A 20919-nucleotide genomic window follows, 5' to 3' on the forward strand; every position below is an offset into this window, starting at 1 on the left:
TGAGTGGGGGGGGGGGGGGGGGGGGGCAAACACAATAAAAATTACTGTGCATAGTTAAGTGGAACAGATATAACTTTGGGGCCGATGTAGAAAGCTACCACAGGCTGCAATGCCTGGATAACCATCAGTTTACCTGCTACTTAATGGCCATTGTATGCAAAAATGATTTCTGTGCTGAAGTTTACTCACCTGTCCTGAAGGTCAACACACACCATATTAAATTGTATGTTAAAGAACCTATTGGTTCCCCTGCAGCAATGCAGGGCTGTGTATTGCTTTCCACTGAGGGGGCAGAATGCCAGAAAACTAATGCCAGGTCTGAGGTGGCATAGAGAACCCCCATGGTCTGCATTGACTCCAACTCCCTCCCCACCACAAACTAAAAGAAACTCCATGGTGTCTAGCAGCACCCTCCCATCCCTCAATTAAACCCTGATGTGACCAACCCCCTTTCTTTCCACTCAACTTAAAAAAAAAAAGCCCTGGTGTCTAGTGACACCTCCTCCCTTCTAGTGTCCTCCTTTCAGAAGCCCTGGTGTCTAGTAGCACCTGACCTGACTTTCTAAAACCTCTCTAGCATCTAGTGCCCCTCCACTAGGCTCACAGACCCACATAACTGAAAGAAGCAGGAGCAATGCCCCCTCACTCTTGCCTTGGCATAGCAGTCTTTGAAAATTGCGGCACCCAACCCCACACAGTGCATCAGATGCACCAGGTGAGGTCAGTCTACCATATAAGGGATTTTTATTTTTCCAGGGAAGGGAGGGAGAGAGGATGCCACTAGACACCAGGTCTTTTTTTCAAGTTGGAAGGGAGGGGGGTGCCACTAGACACCAGGGAAGTATCTGTTTAAGCGGGGAGGGAGGGGGGGTTGGCTGGAAGAGTGGAGGCAGAGATAGGTGCCAATGCAAACAGCTGGCAAGCTGTTTGGGTTTTTATTTTCTTTTTAATGGTCACTCTTCCTGTCAGGCCTTCTAAGTTGCTTCAATAAAGCTGCTTCTTTTAGCTGACATGGTTCTTACTGACCCTTCCTGTCAGTGCCTAAACAAGTCATTACTCAGGCACTGACAGAAAGTGTGATATTTTGCAATGAGCTGCGAATTACTGTTTGTTTCAACATGGCAGTAATTTCCATGTTCATTACTTACAGCATTGGCTCCACGTGGGTCCTTTTGCATTTTTAAAGGCACACAGGTGCAATTATAAAACAGGCGCAATTTGTATGCCTATGTGCCTTCACAGCCAAATTACCTTTTTAAAGTGCAGGCCAACCCAGTGGTTCAGTTGTAGAGCCGTATCCTGGTTCATTTTCCAAGTTTGCCCTCTGCTGTACAAGCTGAAGGTGGTGCTGAGGCTAGTGAAGAGCACAGTGGCTAGTTTCTGGAGGGGAGGGGAGGAGATTCTTATGAGTGCTTCTTACAGTATTTGTTTATCCTACAGATTGCCATGATCAAAGTTGTTGCACCAAGGATGGCCTGTAAAGTGGTTGATTATGCACTTCAAGTCTGTGGAGCTGCAGGATTTTCTCAGGACTTCCCTTTAGCACTGATGTGAGTAAACTAATTGCATGAAGCAGCACTCAGAAATGGGATATGATTACAGGGTAAAAATGATCAAATAACCTTGTAGTCAGATTCTACATGCTGAATATTCATCTAACTCTCTATCCCTTACCAGACAGATAATTTGAGAGATATTCCCACCCTAAACTGTCTGCTTTAGAAATATTCGTACACCCGTTTCTGAGTGTGCAATAAAATAGATTTTATAGGGCAGACAGACATTCTGTCAAAGAAGGAAGGCAATTTCCAACAGCCATTTCCAAGGGCAATTTGGCTGTCTTAAAATTGCACGCCCTTTCCCATAGTGAAATATGTGCAGGGAAACAGTGTACTCTTGTACTTTGGCCAAAAGTAAAAGGGGGGGGGGGATAGAAACATGTACAGCAGAAATGTAAATATCCATGTGTTTTAAAGCTAAATACCACCCATAGAAAAATCAGGTGTAAATCTGCGTAGGTGCTTTTTCCTAGACTGCTCAAAGTGAAAAGATGGTTGTATTTTCTTTTTGAGTACTGTACCAGTGGACTTTGTAACTATACTACTGCTACATACTTATCATTTCTAAAGTGCTTCCAGACATATGCTGCACTGTACAGACACGTGTACGAGAGACAGTGCCTGCTCCATAGAGCTAACTATCTAGTCAAGGCAAACAAGAGGGTCTAGAATAGAGAAATGGACAAGATGTAAAAACAGCCTCACAAAGGTGAGTGAGTCTTTGGTCTGGGGTTGAATATGGCCAAAGAGCGAATGATGCACTGGTTCAGGGACTGTTCCAGACAAGACAATTTTCAGTAAAATTTATCACACTTCCTCTTATGATTTACTGTTTACTTGGCATGTTTAACAATGGCTGAATGAGAAAACTTGGTCTCTCAGGACATACAAAGATAAAAAAAAATGCCTTATGGGGTCAGACTAGTGGACCATCATGCCCAGTAAGTCTCCAGCCTAGGTTACCTGGAAATAGCAAAGTCAATTTTCTTGTTACTCCCAGAAGTAAGAGGTGAGCCTGATATCAGTGCTGGGTAAAACAGTAAAAAATTGTTATAAAGAACAAAATTACTGAACACATAAATAATCATAGTTTAATGGGACAAAGTCAACATGGATTAAATCAAAGGAAGTCTTGCCTCACCATTCTGCTACCTTTTCTGAAAGTATGAATAAACATGGATAAAATTGAACCTGCTGATGTACCCCCTCATTTTTGAAGGCTCCTGGTACTTTTTGTTTTGCTGTTCCCCCTCATTATATAACATTTATAGAATAGTAGCACTTACAATTAGCATGTAAAAATACAAGGGAGTGTTCAAAGGGGAGGACCATGGGCAAGACCAACATCTCCCCCTGGATTCTATATAGCGCAGCCTAAGTTGCAAACGCAAATCCAGTTGTATTCTGGATTTGTATGAGCAACAATTACTTAAGCCAATCAGCGCCAATAATTGCCAATTAACAAGCAAAGCGAATGCTACATACCTGTAGAAGGTATTCTCCGAGGACAGCAGGCTGATTGTTCTCACTGATGGGTGACGTCCACGGCAGCCCCTCCAATCGGAATCTTCACTAGCAAACGCCTTTGCTAGTCCTCGCGCGCCAATGCGCACCGCGCATGCGCGGCCGTCTTCCCGCCCGAAACCGGCTTGTGCCGGCCAGTCTTATATGTAGCAAAACAGAGACAAGGGAAGACACAACTCCAAAGGGGAGGCGGGCGGGTTTGTGAGAACAATCAGCCTGCTGTCCTCGGAGAATACCTTCTACAGGTATGTAGCATTCGCTTTCTCCGAGGACAAGCAGGCTGCTTGTTCTCACTGATGGGGTATCCCTAGCCCCCAGGCTCACTCAAAACAACAACCATGGTCAATTGGGCCTCGCAACGGCGAGGACATAACTGAGATTGACCTAAAAAATTTACCAACTAACTGAGAGTGTAGCCTGGAACAGAACAAACAGGGCCCTCGGGGGGTGGAGTTGGATCCTAAAGCCCAAACAGATTCTGAAGAACTGACTGCCTGAATCGACTGTCGCGTCGGGTATCCTGCTGTAGGCAGTAATGAGATGTGAATGTGTGGACAGATGACCACGTCGCAGCTTTGCAGATCTCTTCAATGGTGGCTGACTTCAAGTGGGCTACCGACGCTGCCATGGCTCTAACATTATGAGCCGTGACATGACCCTCAAGAGCCAGCCTAGCCTGGGCGTAAGTGAAGGAAATGCAATCTGCTAGCCAATTGGATATGGCGTTTCCCCACAGCCACTCCCCTCCTATTGGGATCAAAAGAAACAAACAATTGGGCGGACTGTCTGTTGGGCTGTGTCCGCTCCAGATAGAAGGCCAATGCACTCTTGCAGTCCAATGTGTGCAGCTGACGTTCAGCAGGGCAGGAATGAGGACGGGGAAAGAATGTTGGCAAGACAATTGACTGGTTCAGATGGAACTCCGACACAACCTTTGGCAAGAACTTAGGGTGAGTGCGGAGGACTACTCTGTTGTGATGAAATTTGGTGTAAGGGGCCTGGGCTACCAGGGCCTGAAGCTCACTGACTCTACGAGCTGAAGTAACTGCCACCAAGAAAATGACCTTCCAGGTCAAGTACTTCAGATGGCAGGAGTTCAGTGGCTCAAAAGGAGGTTTCATCAGCTGGGTGAGAACGACATTGAGATCCCATGACACTGTAGGAGGTTTGACAGGGGGCTTTGACAAAAGCAAACCTCTCATGAAGCGAACAACTAAAGGCTGTCCTGAGATCGGCTTACCTTCCACATGATAATGGTATGCACTGATTGCACTAAGGTGAACCCTTACAGAGTTGGTCTTGAGACCAGACTCAGACAGGTGCAGAAGGTATTCAAGCAGGGTCTGTGTAGGACAAGAGCGAGGATCTAGGGCCTTGCTGTCACACCAGACGGCAAACCTCCTCCACAGAAAGAAGTAACTCCTCTTGGTGGAATCTTTCCTGGAAGCAAGCAAAACACGGGAGACACCCTCTGACAGACCCAAAGAGGCAAAGTCTACGCTCTCAACATCCAGGCCGTGAGAGCCAGGGACCGGAGGCTGGGATGCAGAAGCGCCCCTTCGTCCTGCGTGATGAGGGTCGGAAAACACTCCAATCTCCACGGTTCTTCGGAGGACAACTCCAGAAGAAGAGGGAACCAGATCTGACGCGGCCAAAAAGGAGCAATCAGAATCATGGTGCCTCGGTCTTGCTTGAGTTTCAACAAAGTCTTCCCCACCAGAGGTATGGGAGGATAAGCATACAGCAGACCCTCCCCCCAATCCAGGAGGAAGGCATCCGATGCCAGTCTGCCGTGGGCCTGAAGCCTGGAACAGAACTGAGGGACTTTGTGGTTGGCTTGAGATGCGAAGAGGTCTACCAAGGGGGTGCCCCACGCCTGGAAGATCTGTCGCACTACACGGGAATTGAGCGACCACTCGTGAGGTTGCATAATCCTGCTCAACCTGTCGGCCAGACTGTTGTTTACGCCTGCCAGATATGTGGCTTGGAGCACCATGCCGTGACGGCGAGCCCAGAGCCACATGCTGACGGCTTCCTGACACAGGGGGCGAGATCCGGTGCCCCCCTGCTTGTTGACGTAGTACATGGCAACCTGGTTGTCTGTCTGAATTTGGATAATTTGGTGGGACAGCCGATCTCTGAAAGCCTTCAGAGCGTTCCAGATTGCTCGCAACTCCAGAAGATTGATCTGCAGATCGCGTTCCTGGAGGGACCAGCTTCCTTGGGTGTGAAGCCCATCGACATGAGCTCACCACCCCAGGAGAGACGCATCCGTGGTCAGCACTTTTTGTGGCTGAGGAATTTGGAAAGGACGTCCCAGAGTCAAATTGGACCAAATCGTCCACCAATACAGGGATTCGAGAAAACTCGTGGACAGGTGGATTACGTCTTCTAGATCCCCAGCAGCCTGGAACCACTGGGAAGCTAGGGTCCATTGAGCAGATCTCATGTGAAGGCGGGCCATGGGAGTCACATGGACTGTGGAGGCCATGTGGCCTAGCAATCTCAACATCTGCCGAGCTGTGATCTGCTGGGACGCTCGCACCTGCGAGACGAGGGACAACAAGTTGTTGGCTCTCGCCTCTGGGAGATAGGCGCGAGCCGTCCGAGAATCCAGCAGAGCTCCTATGAATTCGAGTCTCTGCACTGGGAGAAGATGGGACTTTGGATAATTTACCACAAACCCCAGTAGCTCCAGGAGGCGAATAGTCATCTGCATGGACTGCAGGGCTCCTGCCTCGGATGTGTTCTTCACCAGCCAATCGTCGAGATATGGGAACACGTGCACCCCCAGCCTGCGAAGTGCCGCTGCTACTACAGCCAAGCACTTTGTGAACACCCTGGGCGCAGAGGCGAGCCCAAAGGGTAGCACACAGTACTGGAAGTGACTTGTGCCCAGCTGAAATCGCAGATACTGTCTGTGAGCTGGCAGTATCGGGATGTGTGTGTAGGCATCCTTCAAGTCCAGAGAGCATAGCCAATCGTTTTCCTGAATCATGGGAAGGAGGGTGCCCAGGGAAAGCATCCTGAACTTTTCTTTGACCAGATATTTGTTCAGGGCCCTTAGGTCTAGGATGGGACGCATCCCCCCTGTTTTCTTTTCCACAAGGAAGTACCTGGAATAGAATCCCAGCCCTTCCTGCCCGGATGGCACGGGCTCGACCGCATTGGCACTGAGAAGGGCGGAGAGTTCCTCTGCAAGTACCTGCTTGTGCTGGAAGCTGTAGGACTGAGCTCCCGGTGGACAATTTGGAGGTTTTGAGGCCAAATTGAGGGTGTATCCTTGCCGGACTATTTGGAGAACCCACTGATCGGAGGTTATGAGAGGCCACCTTTGGTGAAAAGCTTTCAACCTCCCTCCGACTGGCAGGTCGCCCGGCACTGACACTTGGATGTCGGCTATGCTCTGCTGGAGCCAGTCAAAAGCCCGTCCCTTGCTTTTGCTGGGGAGCCGAGGGGCCTTGCTGAGGCGCGCGCTGCTGACGAGAGCGAGCGCGCTGGGGCTCAGCCTGGGCCGCAGGCTGTCGAGAAGGAGGATTGTACCTACGCTTGCCAGAAGAGTAGGGAACAGTCTTCCTTCCCCAAAAAAATCTTCTACCTGTAGAGGTAGAGGCTGAAGGCTGCCGGCGGGAGAACTTGTCGAATGCGGTGTCCCGCTGGTGGAGCTGCTCTACCACCTGCTCGACTTTCTCTCCAAAAATGTTGTCCGCACGGCAAGGCGAGTCCGCAATCCGCTGCTGGATTCTATTCTCCAGGTCGGAGGCACGCAGCCATGAGAGCCTGCGCATCACCACACCTTGAGCAGCGGCCCTGGACGCAACATCAAAGGTGTCATACACCCCTCTGGCCAGGAATTTTCTGCACGCCTTCAGCTGCCTGACCACCTCCTGAAAAGGCTTGGCTTGCTCAGGGGGGAGCGCATCAACCAAGCCCGCCAACTGCCGCACATTGTTCCGCATGTGTATGCTCGTGTAGAGCTGGTACTCGAAGTAGAGGAAGGAAAAACCAAAAATGGTTAATCCAAACACTTTCTGGATTTCTCACAGAAAACAGTCGAAAAACGACGCGCGAGGCCGACTTTTCGGGGCACGAACGGTAAAGCACAACCGTACCGAGCGCGGAGAAAAGAAGACTGGCCGGCACAAGCCGGTTTCGGGCAGGAAGACGGCCGCGCATGCGCGGTGCGCATTGGCGCGCGAGGACTAGCAAAGGCCTTTGCTAGTGAAGATTCCGATTGGAGGGGCTGCCGTGGACGTCACCCATCAGTGAGAACAAGCAGCCTGCTTGTCCTCGGAGAATTATTGATACTAATTGCTATTAGAATTTACACACAGAACAGTCTAAGCATATTCTATAACATGATGCACATAAATTCTAAGTCACATAGTTGAAAAGGGGGCGTAGCCACAGGCATGGAATTGACAGGTTATGGGCCTTTCTAAAATCAATGCCTATTACTGTGAAATCTCCAGACGATCTTAAAGGAAGTGAAGGCTTGAATATCACAAAAACCTCCAAAGTACTGCAGCCCTATAAATAGCTCCAAAACACCTGTACTATTAAAAAAAATAAAAAGTCCTAATAATGATAATTCTTATACATTTCATCTTTTTTTTAGGTTATCAATAGAAATCAAACAAAATAAAACATGGAAAAGAAAATAAGATGATACCTTTTTTATTGGACATGACTTAATAATTCATTTTTTGATTAGCTTTGGAAGGTAATCAAAAAATGTATGTAATGTCCAATAAAAAAAGTATCATGTTATTTTCTTTTCCATGTTTTATTTCTATTTCTTCTTCCCTTTCCATAATTCCAAATTACCCTCCCCCCAAGCAATTTATGCCTCCTTCTGTTCCCTTTATTCCGCCCCTTAACCCTCCATTGCCCCTGGTATAAAATAAGTACCTGAATATATGTAAACCGCTTTGAATGTATTATTATTATTTATTGCATTTGTATCCCACATTCCCCCACCTATTTGCAGGCTCAATGTGGCTTACATGTAGTTGCAAAAACCTCAGAAAGGCGGTATATCAAGTCCCATTTCCCCCTTTCCCCTTAACATGTGCCTCCTCCTTCTTACTTACTCCCCATCCCAACATAGGTTTTTCTCTGTCTCTTTAGTGTGGACACCTTACCTCTGTAGAAAGTCTGCAGTGATGTCGTCTTGTGCTGGAGTTAAGATTGTTGCACATGCATAACTTGTAGGAACTCTTGCAGCCACTGTTTATTCCCCCTCTCTGCCTGCATGTGAGCATGCTGAAAATGCTTCTTGCAATGAATGAGATCAGCGTCAGAGCCAGATCTGCCTGCACATTTTGAGTGTGCTTGCATGAAGGTAGAGGGGGAAATAAACAGAAGCAGCAAGAGTTCCTAGTGTGCCAGGAAATTCTCCCAAGACACACATCTCCCTGTGCTTTGTGACACAGTGGTTGAAAATCCATACTGTAGAGCTACAGAAAGTGTTCTGCTCCGAGTCCAGCCCCTCCCTTCCAGAATTCCTGCAGGGAAAAGGGGGAGAGGGCCGGGTGTGCCTGAACAGAGTGGAGATATTGGAGAACAAAGCACTGGTCTGCCTTGCCTGCCTCCGGAGTCCCTCCCGTCAAGATCCACCGTTCCACTTCCTTTTATTCTACAAAAATTAAGCACTGAAATGTCTTGTAAAAACACATACCACAATTGTGCATCTTAATAAATCATTGAACACTAGTCAGAAAGGAAAAGGTCCACAACTTTTCTTGCAACCTAAGCAAAGTTCTCCAGTTTTAGTCCTACAGCTTTCCTGCTGATTAAAATACAGGGCTGCTGCAGCCTCTTCCGGAGTCTGTGTAGCGCAGCACTAAGCGCTACCTGCAGTCCTCCTTCCTCTTTGCTATATGCAACTACTGAGCATGTGCAGTGCCCTTGAAAATGGCTGCTGTAAAGCAACAACTGTCTGAGCATGCGTTATGCCCATCGTTCTCAAGTTTTCATACCCGGAAATTCAAGGTAGAAATGCGACACATGCGAGTTACAAGAACATAAAAGTATCAGTTACAGGAACAGATTTCAGATGATCTCCTACTTCGAAGTGAGGAGTCGTAAAGACAGAGATTGTGTTGCTTTTTCAGCTCTCGACAGCGGGTGGCCGAGTGATGTCAGTTAATTACAGTGCTGCTTATATTTGCATACCCATAATGCTGTGGAAATACTGCATTTTTGTTGAATACTTCTGGTGATAAAATTGATTTCTTCAGATTGTCATTTAACTGAACAGTGACATTATGTTTCTTGTTGAATCCTGTGTTAAATAGTATACATTTTACATCTAAGCGTATGATACTCTCTGTAATATTTATAGGATTTGGTTTTTGTGGCATGTGTAGTATAAGCAAATTAAATTTATAATCTCTGGTTTCTCTTCAGATCGAATAAATCTTTCGCCTTTTACTAAAGATTTCCGTGGAGAGGAACATAAATGAGTTTCACTGAATTTTTGAAGGTCCTACCGTTGGTAGGACTATTATTGGTTCATAAGAACAGATGAATAAACAGTTGGTTTGTATTGTATAGTGTTTATTTTATTGATTAAAAATAAACCACTAAAATTTTAAATGAGAAAAATTAATATTGAATTATGGACTTCTTTTTTCACATTAAAATTTTTAACAAAAGTACCTGAGAAAAAAAAAAATTCAGGTTCACTGGTTTTCTAACTTATGATCATCAACAGAAATCAAACAAAATAAAACATGGAAAAGAAAATAAGATGATACCTTTTTTATTGGACATAACTTAATACATGTCCAATAAAAAAGGTATCATCTTATTTTCTTTTCCATGTTTTATTTTGTTTGATTTCTATTGATAACCGTAAGAGTGGACTAACACGGCTACTACACTCCTCTACTTAACTTATGATCAAAAGCAAAAGCGTGCACATTCATCCCCAATGAGGGCTCTTAGCTGTAATAGCATGCAATTGGGGTTGCTGACCCCGGCAAACCCTACGCCACCTCCTAGCTGGCTTTAGGGTTTGCAGATCATTGGGGAGGAATGGTGAGCCCTATTCAGCATGCATTTGCATGCTGGCAGGCCCCCATTCCCCCCAACAAGGCAAACCACCCCCCAGTGACAGGGGGGCTGGAGGTCCCCCCAACCCTCAGCATTGACAAGGGTCCCTGTGTGATGGACCTGTCACTCCATCCGCCACCCGCCCTCCCTCTCTGCCCTGGCCCTTCCTCTCTGCCCGCCGGTCCCCCTACCTTGATTGGAGGAGGGACGCACCATTGTTTAGCCCCGCCCAGCGCATCCGAGGACCTCAAATTTTTGGTGTTCAAACAAATTATACCGAAATGGAGAGGGGGTGATATTGACAATCTTTTTTTACAAGAGGAATAGCGTTTGATCTTTCAATTGAACAGTCATTCCCAATGGGCTTAACATGAACATTTAGATCTAACAGTTTTCCTTTAGTGAAATTAGACAGCCAACTTTCTCCATTGAAATAACAATATAGGGTACTAGTAAAAAAAGGCCCGTTTCTGGAAGAAATGAAATGGGCGCTAGCAAGGTTTTCCTCGGAGTGTGTATGTTTGAGAGAGTGTGTGTGAGAGAGAGAGAGAGTGAATGTGCGAGTGTGTGTGTGTGACAGAGAGAGAGAGTGAGACTGGGTGTGAGTGTGTCTGTGAGAGAGAGTGTGTGTGTGAGATTGAGAATGTGTGCCGGGGGACCCCCCTCCCTCCCAGTTCCAGGGTCGTCCCTCTCCCTCCCTCCGAGTTCCATAGTCTTCCTCCCTCCCTCCCAGTTCCAGGGTCGTCCCCTCCCTCCCTCCGTTCCAGGGTCGTCCCCTCCCTCCGAGTTTCAGGGTCCACCCCTCCCTCTCTCCCCCCCCCTCTGAGTTTCAGGGTCACCCCCTCCCTCCGAGTTTCAGGGTCCCCCCTCCCTCCCAGTTCTAGAGTCCCCTTTCCTCTTTGCTTAGAAACAAGCTCACAGAGTGCTTATGCTGCTACATTTACCCCTCCACCTAGTAAATGTGTATACCCTGAGGTACGGTGTTAGTCTCGCAAGCACTCGTTACTTGTCAATCCGGTATAGCCTAATTAGCTTCACGTATGCAACTTATTCTTATTTGGGACTTATTCGATATTAGAAACCCTGATAATCCTTGTTGTTAACCCCCGATGGAATCAATTTAGTGTCTGAAACGTGCAGTCGCGTTTTCATATAATTTGCTGGGCGTACAAAGATTTGATACATCTAGTTCAATTTTGTCTTTATAGTTTATTAGCTGTATATTCCCAGAAGACTTTGTCGTCTCCTTGCAAATACTGTAGCAACTCATACAGGTAATTCGCTTGTTATTAAGTTTTTATTCATTCATTCTTACAACTCATTTGGACAACAATGTCATTTATGTAAATTTTTAATATTTTATTTCTTTGATCTATACCAAAAGATGTATGGCTACTCTCATTTTTAATTCTTAATTTTTAATATTCAAATACACTAATGTGTTCTCCACAGATGTATAAAATGATCTTTACCATGATTGTTTTTATTTTTAATTCTTTATTTTCTATTTATTTTCTGCTTATCTTTGGTTTATGTCACCATTTGCATGTTTGTAACAAATGATCATAAGTTTGCTCCCGTTTTATCCTTCAAGGATTAGATTATACATTGTTTTGTTTTTATTACTGAAAGATGCTATATATTTTGTGCATGTCTATTTGTTTTGATGCTGTGGAGGGGCATAATCAAAAGGGGCACCCAAGTTCTCCTGCGGACGTCCTTGCAGGACGTCCCGGCGAAGGGCGGGGAAACCCATATTATCGAAACAAGATGGGTGTCCATCTTTCGTTTCGATAATATGGTCGGGGACACCCAAATCGCAAAATTTAGGTCGACCTTAGAGATGGTCGTCCCCGATTTTTGGCGATAATAGAAACCAAGGGCGCCCATCTCAGAAACGACCAAATCCATGCCATTTGGTCATGGAAGGAGCCAGCATTCGTAGTGCACTGGTCCCCCTGACATGCCAAGACATCAATTGGGCACCCTAGGGGGCACCGCAATGGACTTCAGAAATTGCTTCCAGGTGCATAGCTCCCTTATCTTGTGTGATGAGCCCCCCAACCCCCTCCCCAAAACCCACTCCCCACAACTGTACCTACATGTGGGTACAGTGGGTTTCTGGTGGGTTTTGAAGGGCTCACATTTACCACCACAAGTGTAACAGGTAGAGGGGGGATGGGCCTGGGTCCGCCTGCCTGAAGTGCACTGCACCCACTAAAACTGCTCCAGGGACCTGCAAACTGCTGTTATGGAGCTGGGTATGACATTTGAGGCTGGCAAAAAATATTTTAAAAGGTTTTTTTGAGGGTGGGAGGGGGTTAGTGACCACTGGGGCAGTAAGGGGAGGTCATCCCCGATTCCCTCCGGTGGTCATCTGGTCAGTTCAGGCACCTTTTTGAGGCTTGGTCATAACAAAAAATAGTCCAAGTAAAGTCGCCCAAGTGCTCGTCAGGGACGCCTTTCTTTTTTCCATTATCGGTCAAGGACCCCCATGTGTTAGGCACACCCCAGTCCCGCCTTTGCTATGCTTCCGACATGCCCTCATGAACTTTGGTCATCCCCAATTTGGGCGACCCTGAGAGAAGGACGCCCATCTCCCGATTTGTGGCGAAAGATGGGCATCCTTTTCTTTCGAAAATAAGCCTGATAGTCATTTCTGCACAATTTGAGTGTGTCCATATATGCACCCATTTATAAAAAAATTTTTTTTACTCTCTTAAATTATTTAAGACAGATAAAGTGGTCTTTGTGTATATATGATTCTTATTTACAAGCTTAAACTTTGGTCTTTTCGCTTATAACTGCATTATCTTGTATTAGTTTGTTTTATCTCATATACATGTTGTACATTGTTTTTATAGTTTACATCACCCCATGTACAGTGGTGGAAATAAGTATTTGATCCCTTGCTGATTTTGTAAGTTTGCCCACTGACAAAGACATGAGCAGCCCATAATTGAAGGGTAGGTTATTGGTAACAGTGAGAGATAGCACATCACAAATTAAATCCGGAAAATCACATTGTGGAAAGTATATGAATTTATTTGCATTCTGCAGAGGGAAATAAGTATTTAATCCCTCTGGCAAACAAGACCTAATACTTGGTGGCAAAACCCTTGTTGGCAAGCACAGCGGTCAGACGTCTTCTGTAGTTGATGATGAGGTTTGCACACATGTCAGGAGGAATTTTGGTCCACTCCTCTTTGCAGATCATCTCTAAATCATTAAGAGTTCTGGGCTGTCGCTTGGCAACTCGCAGGTTCAGCTCCCTCCATAAGTTTTCAATGGGATTAAGGTCTGGTGACTGGCTAGGCCACTCCATGACCCTAATGTGCTTCTTCCTGAGCCACTCCTTTGTTGCCTTGGCTGTATGTTTTGGGTCATTGTCGTGCTGGAAGACCCAGCCACGACCCATTTTTAAGGCCCTGGCGGAGGGAAGGAGGTTGTCACTCAGAATTGTACGGTACATGGCCCCATCCATTCTCCCATTGATGCGGTGAAGTAGTCCTGTGCCCTTAGCAGAGAAACACCCCCAAAACATAACATTTCCACCTCCATGCTTGACAGTGGGGACGGTGTTCTTTGGGTCATAGGCAGCATTTCTCTTCCTCCAAACACGGCGAGTTGAGTTCATGCCAAAGAGCTCAATTTTTGTCTCATCTGACCACAGCACCTTCTCCCAATCACTCTCGGCATCATCCAGGTGTTCACTGGCAAACTTCAGACGGGCCGTCACATGTGCCTTCCGGAGCAGGGGGACCTTGCGGGCACTGCAGGATTGCAATCCGTTATGTCGTAATGTGTTACCAATGGTTTTCGTGGTGACAGTGGTCCCAGCTGCCTTGAGATCATTGACAAGTTCCCCCCTTGTAGTTGTAGGCTGATTTCTAACCTTCCTCATGATCAAGGATACCCCACGAGGTGAGATTTTGCGTGGAGCCCCAGATCTTTGTCGATTGACAGTCATTTTGTACTTCTTCCATTTTCTTACTATGGCACCAACAGTTGTCTCCTTCTCGCCCAGCGTCTTACTGATGGTTTTGTAGCCCATTCCAGCCTTGTGCAGGTGTATGATCTTGTCCCTGATATCCTTAGACAGCTCCTTGCTCTTGGCCATTTTGTAGAGGTTAGAGTCTGACTGATTCACTGAGTCTGTGGACAGGTGTCTTTCATACAGGTGACCATTGCCGACAGCTGTCTGTCATTCAGGTAACGAGTTGATTTGGAGCATCTACCTGGTCTGTAGGGGCCAGATCTCTTACTGGTTGGTGGGGGATCAAATACTTATTTCCCTCTGCAGAATGCAAATAAATTCATATACTTTCCACAATGTGATTTTCCGGATTTAATTTGTGATGTGCTATCTCTCACTGTTACCAATAACCTACCCTTCAATTATGGGCTGCTCATGTCTTTGTCAGTGGGCAAACTTACAAAATCAGCAAGGGATCAAATACTTATTTCCACCACTGTATATGTTATATATTGTTGTAGGGACTCCTGAGGCAGGCCAAGGTGGCCAAAACACGACTCTTGTCGAGTCCAGATCATTTCAATAAACTTTTGCTGTGAACTTTTTTTAGTCCAGTAGAAGATTTTTTGGCATCATCTTTTTTGTCTCCTTCGCTGTGACTTTGCTCTTTGGGTTTCCAAGAGCGGAGGCTAGTTTTCTTCTGTGTTTGTCGCGCAAGTGCAAAAACTTACCAGATTTTAATAAAAGGGCTCCTAAGTTACTAAAAGTAAACCCCTGAATTAGGTGCCAGAATCTTCTAAATACTATGGGAAGACTTGGGTAAAAGAAAATCCACAATGCTAGATAATTCTTCGATTCTCAGAGCGTCAGTGTCAGTTTATTCTAAACATCTCTTTTCCAAGCAGAAGAGCACAAAGCCATTCAGCTTTGCTTCGTAAGATAATGGTTCCATCCCCTTAATTAGTTTTCCTCATCATTACTCCAGAGTCCAGACTAATCCAGACGCGTGGTACATGCTCTCCTGTCAACGGATGAAGACTGAGAACCAGTGGCTTAGCCAGACCTGCCATTTGGCTATGCCCAGAGCTAATATGGGTGGACACTATATATATATATATATATTAGGTCACTTAACCCTCTATTGCCTGCTGCATAGAGCCTGCCATGAGTGGGAAAGCGCGGGGTACAAATGTAATAAAAATAAAAAAATAAATATATACAGTGGTGGAAATAAGTATTTGATCCCTTGCTGAATTTGTAAGTTTGCCCACTGACAAAGACATGAGCAGCCCATAATTGAAGGGTAGGTTATTGGTAACAGTGAGAGATAGCACATCACAAATTAAATCCGGAAAATCACATTGTGGAAAGTATATGAATTTATTTGCATTCTGCAGAGGGAAATAAGTATTTGATCCCCCACCAACCAGTAAGAGATCTGGCCCCTACAGACCAGGTAGATGCTCCAAATCAACTCGTTACCTGCATGACAGACAGCTGTCGGCAATGGTCACCTGTATGAAAGACACCTGTCCACAGACTCAGTGAATCAGTCAGACTCTAACCTCTACAAAATGGCCAAGAGCAAGGAGCTGTCTAAGGATGTCAGGGACAAGATCATACACCTGCACAAGGCTGGAATGGGCTACAAAACCATCAGTAAGACGCTGGGCGAGAAGGAGACAACTGTTGGTGCCATAGTAAGAAAATGGAAGAAGTACAAAATGACTGTCAATCGACAAAGATCTGGGGCTCCACGCAAAATCTCACCTCGTGGGGTATCCTTGATCATGAGGAAGGTTAGAAATCAGCCTACAACTACAAGGGGGGAACTTGTCAATGATCTCAAGGCAGCTGGGACCACTGTCACCACGAAAACCATTGGTAACACATTACGACATAACGGATTGCAATCCTGCAGTGCCCGCAAGGTCCCCCTGCTCCGGAAGGCACATGTGACGGCCCGTCTGAAGTTTGCCAGTGAACACCTGGATGATGCCGAGAGTGATTGGGAGAAGGTGCTGTGGTCAGATGAGACAAAAATTGAGCTCTTTGGCATGAACTCAACTCGCCGTGTTTGGAGGAAGAGAAATGCTGCCTATGACCCAAAGAACACCGTCCCCACTGTCAAGCATGGAGGTGGAAATGTTATGTTTTGGGGGTGTTTCTCTGCTAAGGGCACAGGACTACTTCACCGCATCAATGGGAGAATGGATGGGGCCATGTACCGTACAATTCTGAGTGACAACCTCCTTCCCTCCGCCAGGGCCTTAAAAATGGGTCGTGGCTGGGTCTTCCAGCACGACAATGACCCAAAACATACAGCCAAGGCAACAAAGGAGTGGCTCAGGAAGAAGCACATTAGGGTCATGGAGTGGCCTAGCCAGTCACCAGACCTTAATCCCATTGAAAACTTATGGAGGGAGCTGAAGCTGCGAGTTGCCAAGCGACAGCCCAGAACTCTTAATGATTTAGAGATGATCTGCAAAGAGGAGTGGACCAAAATTCCTCCTGACATCTGTGCAAACCTCATCATCAACTACAGAAGACGTCTGACCGCTGTGCTTGCCAACAAGGGTTTTGCCACCAAGTATTAGGTCTTGTTTGCCAGAGGGATTAAATACTTATTTCCCTCTGCAGAATGCAAATAAATTCATATACTTTCCACAATGTGATTTTCCGGATTTAATTTGTGATGTGCTATCTCTCACTGTTACCAATAACCTACCCTTCAATTATGGGCTGCTCATGTCTTTGTCAGTGGGCAAACTTACAAAATCAGCAAGGGATCAAATACTTATTTCCACCACTGTATTAGGTAAGGTATAGATATGAGTAGTGTTTCTTGGGATACTACAAAATAATGCCTTAGAATTCACTTTGTGATGGATTTCTAAGTATTCTACCCAACAGCTGCCCTGCATCAACATAAACCATATACTTACTGGATAGGGATGGGCTCCTCATTGCCTAGGCCAGGGCAAAAGAGATATATTTAATGACTAAATACATCTCTCTTTTTTTTGCCCTAGGCAGTGAACAGTCTACCCTCCATGGCCCATCCAGAAGCCCACCACCGGACCAGAGCCATCATTTTGATTACAAGAGTAATCAAAACTCTTGCTGGTCATGGTGGTGGGCTTCTGGGTGGGGGTGGGCTCTTCACTGCCTAGGGCAAAAAAAGGTATATTTTAATAATTAAATATACATTTTTTGTCCTCGGCACTGGCAGTGAAGTGCTTACCTCACCCAGAAATTCCCAACAATAAATTTTAATAGTGCCCAGCTAGCTTAATTTTTAAAAAATTACATGATCATGTTAAAAAAATTACATGATCATGTTAAAAAAATATGTATTTAAAATTTTATTACCTGGTCCTGTGGTGCTGGGCAGCTGCTTGCTGATCCATATCTCCAACCTTTTCTCGCACTAGTCAACCCCTGGCAGCAGAAAGCGTTGTGTGTGCATGCAGCTATTTTGACCAGCAATGACAAGCGGGAACGAGGCTGAGCACGCTGAGTGTGTGGGGGGGGGATATACAACAAAACATAACTCAACAGCAGCATTAGCACACAGAGAAGGAAGGACGCACGGTCACGCAAGGGTCACCAGAGATCAAGCTACGACCTGCAGTGCGACTGCATGTGTGTGTGCCCACCGTGCACTCTTGCCGAGTCTGCCTCTGCTCTGCCTAAAAGGTAGGTGGGTGCATAGGAGCCAACTTTTCAAAATGATTGGGGGTGCTGAAATTTTTTTTATTTTTTTTACAGGCAGTGCATTCTCTCCCCCCCCCCCCCTTCTCTCCCCCCCCCCCCTTAAAATCCTGTCTGCTGCAGTCTTCACCTGGGCAGTGGCAGCGTCACTCATAGGCTGCCTGCAACCTGCACCAGGACTTCTTCCCTGAACAGTCCCACCCCTTAGTCCCCCTGTACTGTGCAAATATAAAGAGATGCAAATTTCAAAAACGGAACTTCGGACGACTGATGGCCGGGAAAATATTAGGGGTGCTCAAGCACCCACGGAGTCGGTGCCTATGGGTGGGTGGGACTGGAGATCAGCTGAGCGGGCAGCCACCACCGGCGCGACGACGCGGTACAAAAGTGATATGTGCAACCGCGCTTGGGTGGGCAGGCCTGAGCCGAGATTGGATGGGCCTGGGCCTGCCGTAGCTACGCCCCTGCTGAGAACCACTGACTCAAAGCTCTCACTTCAGAAGGACCCTATGCAGCCCACAACCAACCAATATTTCTCATTCTCTAGCAGCTAGTTGATGAGCCAGTTTGTAGGCCTGGTAGGTTTTAGGAAAGGAATTGGTTTCCGCTGGTTGTTGTAATTCTTTGAATAGCCGGTTGAGCGCCATCATATTTTAAAAAATGGTAAAAAAACAAAAGAGCAGGGCTAGGTTTTGCTGGACCATCCCATATGGCCTAACCTGGTGGTTTGGGTCCCTCCCTCACCCCCAAAGGGGCCGTCTGTTTGGAGTCTCAGCTCCTCTCCCCTACACCTAAAAGGGGGGGGGGCCTTTAAGTGAATGGGTCCAGGAGCAAGAAACACACACACACACACACAAAAAAAGAATTGCAATTTACAGCAGATGCAGCAGAGCGCCTTAAAGCAGCCTGGCAGGTTGCTGACTCTTCAGGAGGGGGGGAGGGGTGGCCATTAGTGCAGTAGGAAACCGTAGCTCAGAGAAAATGCAAGTAGGACAACCCAGAGCAGGACATCACATGCAGACTGCAGCTGCTGCTGCTTGGACTGCTGATTAATGGCCAGTGCCACGGCTATGAGGAGTGGCGGGAAGGCCTCAGTGCAACTCCAGGAAGCAGCGTTGGAGTTGGTGAGCTGGCGCATGGTACAATGGTAGACTGCAGGGAGGAGAGGAATAGAGGTCCAGACCCAGCAGGGGACCCAGTTTTGGTAGGATCTGCTGCCATTGACGTCAGTGGGGACAGTGCCAGGACAGGACTCTGTAATACTGAGACCCATGGAGTTCCCAGGTGGTACTACTTGGGTTGCCAGAGAAAAGTGAAAGATATGGAGGCTTTACCCCAGAATTTATTTTACTTATATAAGTACCAAGCCTTCTGTTTGAAGAAGGGCCTGGGGGAGGGGTCACGCGATGCCATGCTAGAAAGCAAGCGCGGGTGAGACGAGCTCCTGGTACCTGACCCATACCTTTACCCCCTGGATGATAGTCTCAAACTACCAGAATCAGAATTATCAGGCTTATTTTCGAAAGAGAAGGGCGCCCATCTTTCAACACAAATTGGGAGATGGGCGTCCTTCTCTCAGGGTCGCCCAAATCGGCATAATCAAAAGACAATTTTAGGGCGTGTCGGAGGCCTAGCGAAGGCGGGACTGGGGCATGCCTAACACATGAGTGTCCACAAGCAATAATGGAAAAAAGAAGGGCGTCCCTGACGAGCACTTGGCCGACTTTACTTGGTCCATTTTTTCTTACGACCAAGCCTCAAAAAGGTGTGTAAACTGACCAGATGACCACAGAAACATCCACATTTTGGACGTCCGCAGAGGCACAGCGAAGGACTTCCTCAACTGCCGTTACAGGGACAGAGGCATAGCGAAGGACGTCCTGTACCCATACTCTTAAAAAAAAAAAAAAAAAGACGTCCCTGACAAGCACTTGGACGTTTTCACCTGGACATGTATTTTTCTAAGGTTGTAGATGGCAATTTATTTAAGGTTGTAGACGGCTATTATACACGCAGCCTGTCTGCATGTATGAAGCCGTCTTTGGCATGCGCAGAGCAGCCACGCATAATGCTTGGCTGCTCTGCACTGGCTTCCCCTCCTTAGGAAGGAAATCGTGTGCAAATGAGCTAACAGTGAGCAGCTCATTTGCATGCGATTTCCTTCATGTATGCCCGTTCTTTTCCGAATCGCTAAGGGATCGGGAAAGGAAGGGAAGGGTTTTTTCCGTTCAGTTAGTGCATCAGTTAGTCCACTGCAGTGCCCACAAGGTTGGTTTCCTGGCATGTCAGGGGGACCAGTGCGCTATGAATGCTGGCTCCTCCCACGACCAAATGAGTTGGATTTGGTCGTTTTTGAGATGGGCATCCTTGGTTTCCATTATTGCCAAAAACCGGGGACGACCATCTCTAAGGTCAACCTAAATGTTGAGATTTGGGCGTCGTCCTGCGAGGACGCCCTCAGGAAAACTTGGGCGCCCCGTTCAATTAAGCCCCTCCACATCAACCTTTCATTGCAGCTGGCTCCCACAACAGAAGGTCGGTTAGAACACGAGTATGCCTTCAAAATCTCAAAAATGGGAGATAGAGAAGTCGCGCACAAGTGAAGTGAAGATGGCAGATGGAGAGCATTCTGGTCCGTTGTGCATGTGTTCCACGTGGGTGGCAGAGATTGCAGCAGAAGTCTGACAAAGCCTTAGATTCCTCCTTAGACAAATAATTGCAAAATGTATCTGACAAACTTGATATTGTGGATGGCCGACTGGAAGCCTGAGAGGGGAATTTTAATTTCGGTGTCAGCGTGTCTCTGATCTGGAGGATCAGGTACAACAGTTTACCGCTGCTAATACTACCCTTCAATCTCATCTACGACTGCTGGAAGGTATTTAGGGACAGAGAAAGTACCTGCATATAATGTGTACAGTGCTGCGTACATCTAGTAGTGCTATAGAAATGATAAGTAGTAGTAGTAGTAGTATTTACAGAAGGCAAACCCCAATTTTTTGGTACCATGGAGGCAGCTATTGCTTTTCTACAACAAATTACCAACTCAAGGGACACCACCTCGGAAGACCACTACACTGTACGGTG

At 46.6% G+C, this 20919-nt stretch overlaps 1 protein-coding gene and 1 non-coding gene across 5 annotated transcripts in view; both read left to right on the top strand.

Moving 5' to 3' along the window:
- Positions 1-20919, top strand: part of ACAD11 (acyl-CoA dehydrogenase family member 11) — a 305211-nt gene that overhangs the window by 267890 nt on the left and 16402 nt on the right. The window contains exons 19-20 of one of the 4 annotated variants that reach the window (XR_003942520.1): positions 1437-1550; positions 11351-11416. Coding sequence is in view for 2 of the 4 variants with exons in the window: in XM_030206676.1 (XP_030062536.1) it covers positions 1441-1550; positions 11351-11416 (176 nt within the window). In the remaining 2 variants the exon portion in view is untranslated. Of the gene's footprint in view, positions 1-1436; positions 1551-11350; positions 11417-20919 lie in introns of those variants that run through there. The other 3 variants (XM_030206676.1, XR_003942519.1, XM_030206684.1) reach the window with 3 other exon arrangements.
- On the top strand, positions 9475-9590 carry LOC115460827. Its single transcript, XR_003940603.1, has one exon. It is a non-coding gene; the product is annotated as a U5 spliceosomal RNA (small nuclear RNA).

The sequence above is a fragment of the Microcaecilia unicolor genome, chromosome 1, assembly GCF_901765095.1.
Source record: "Microcaecilia unicolor chromosome 1, aMicUni1.1, whole genome shotgun sequence".
NCBI classification, from domain to species: domain Eukaryota; kingdom Metazoa; phylum Chordata; class Amphibia; order Gymnophiona; family Siphonopidae; genus Microcaecilia; species Microcaecilia unicolor.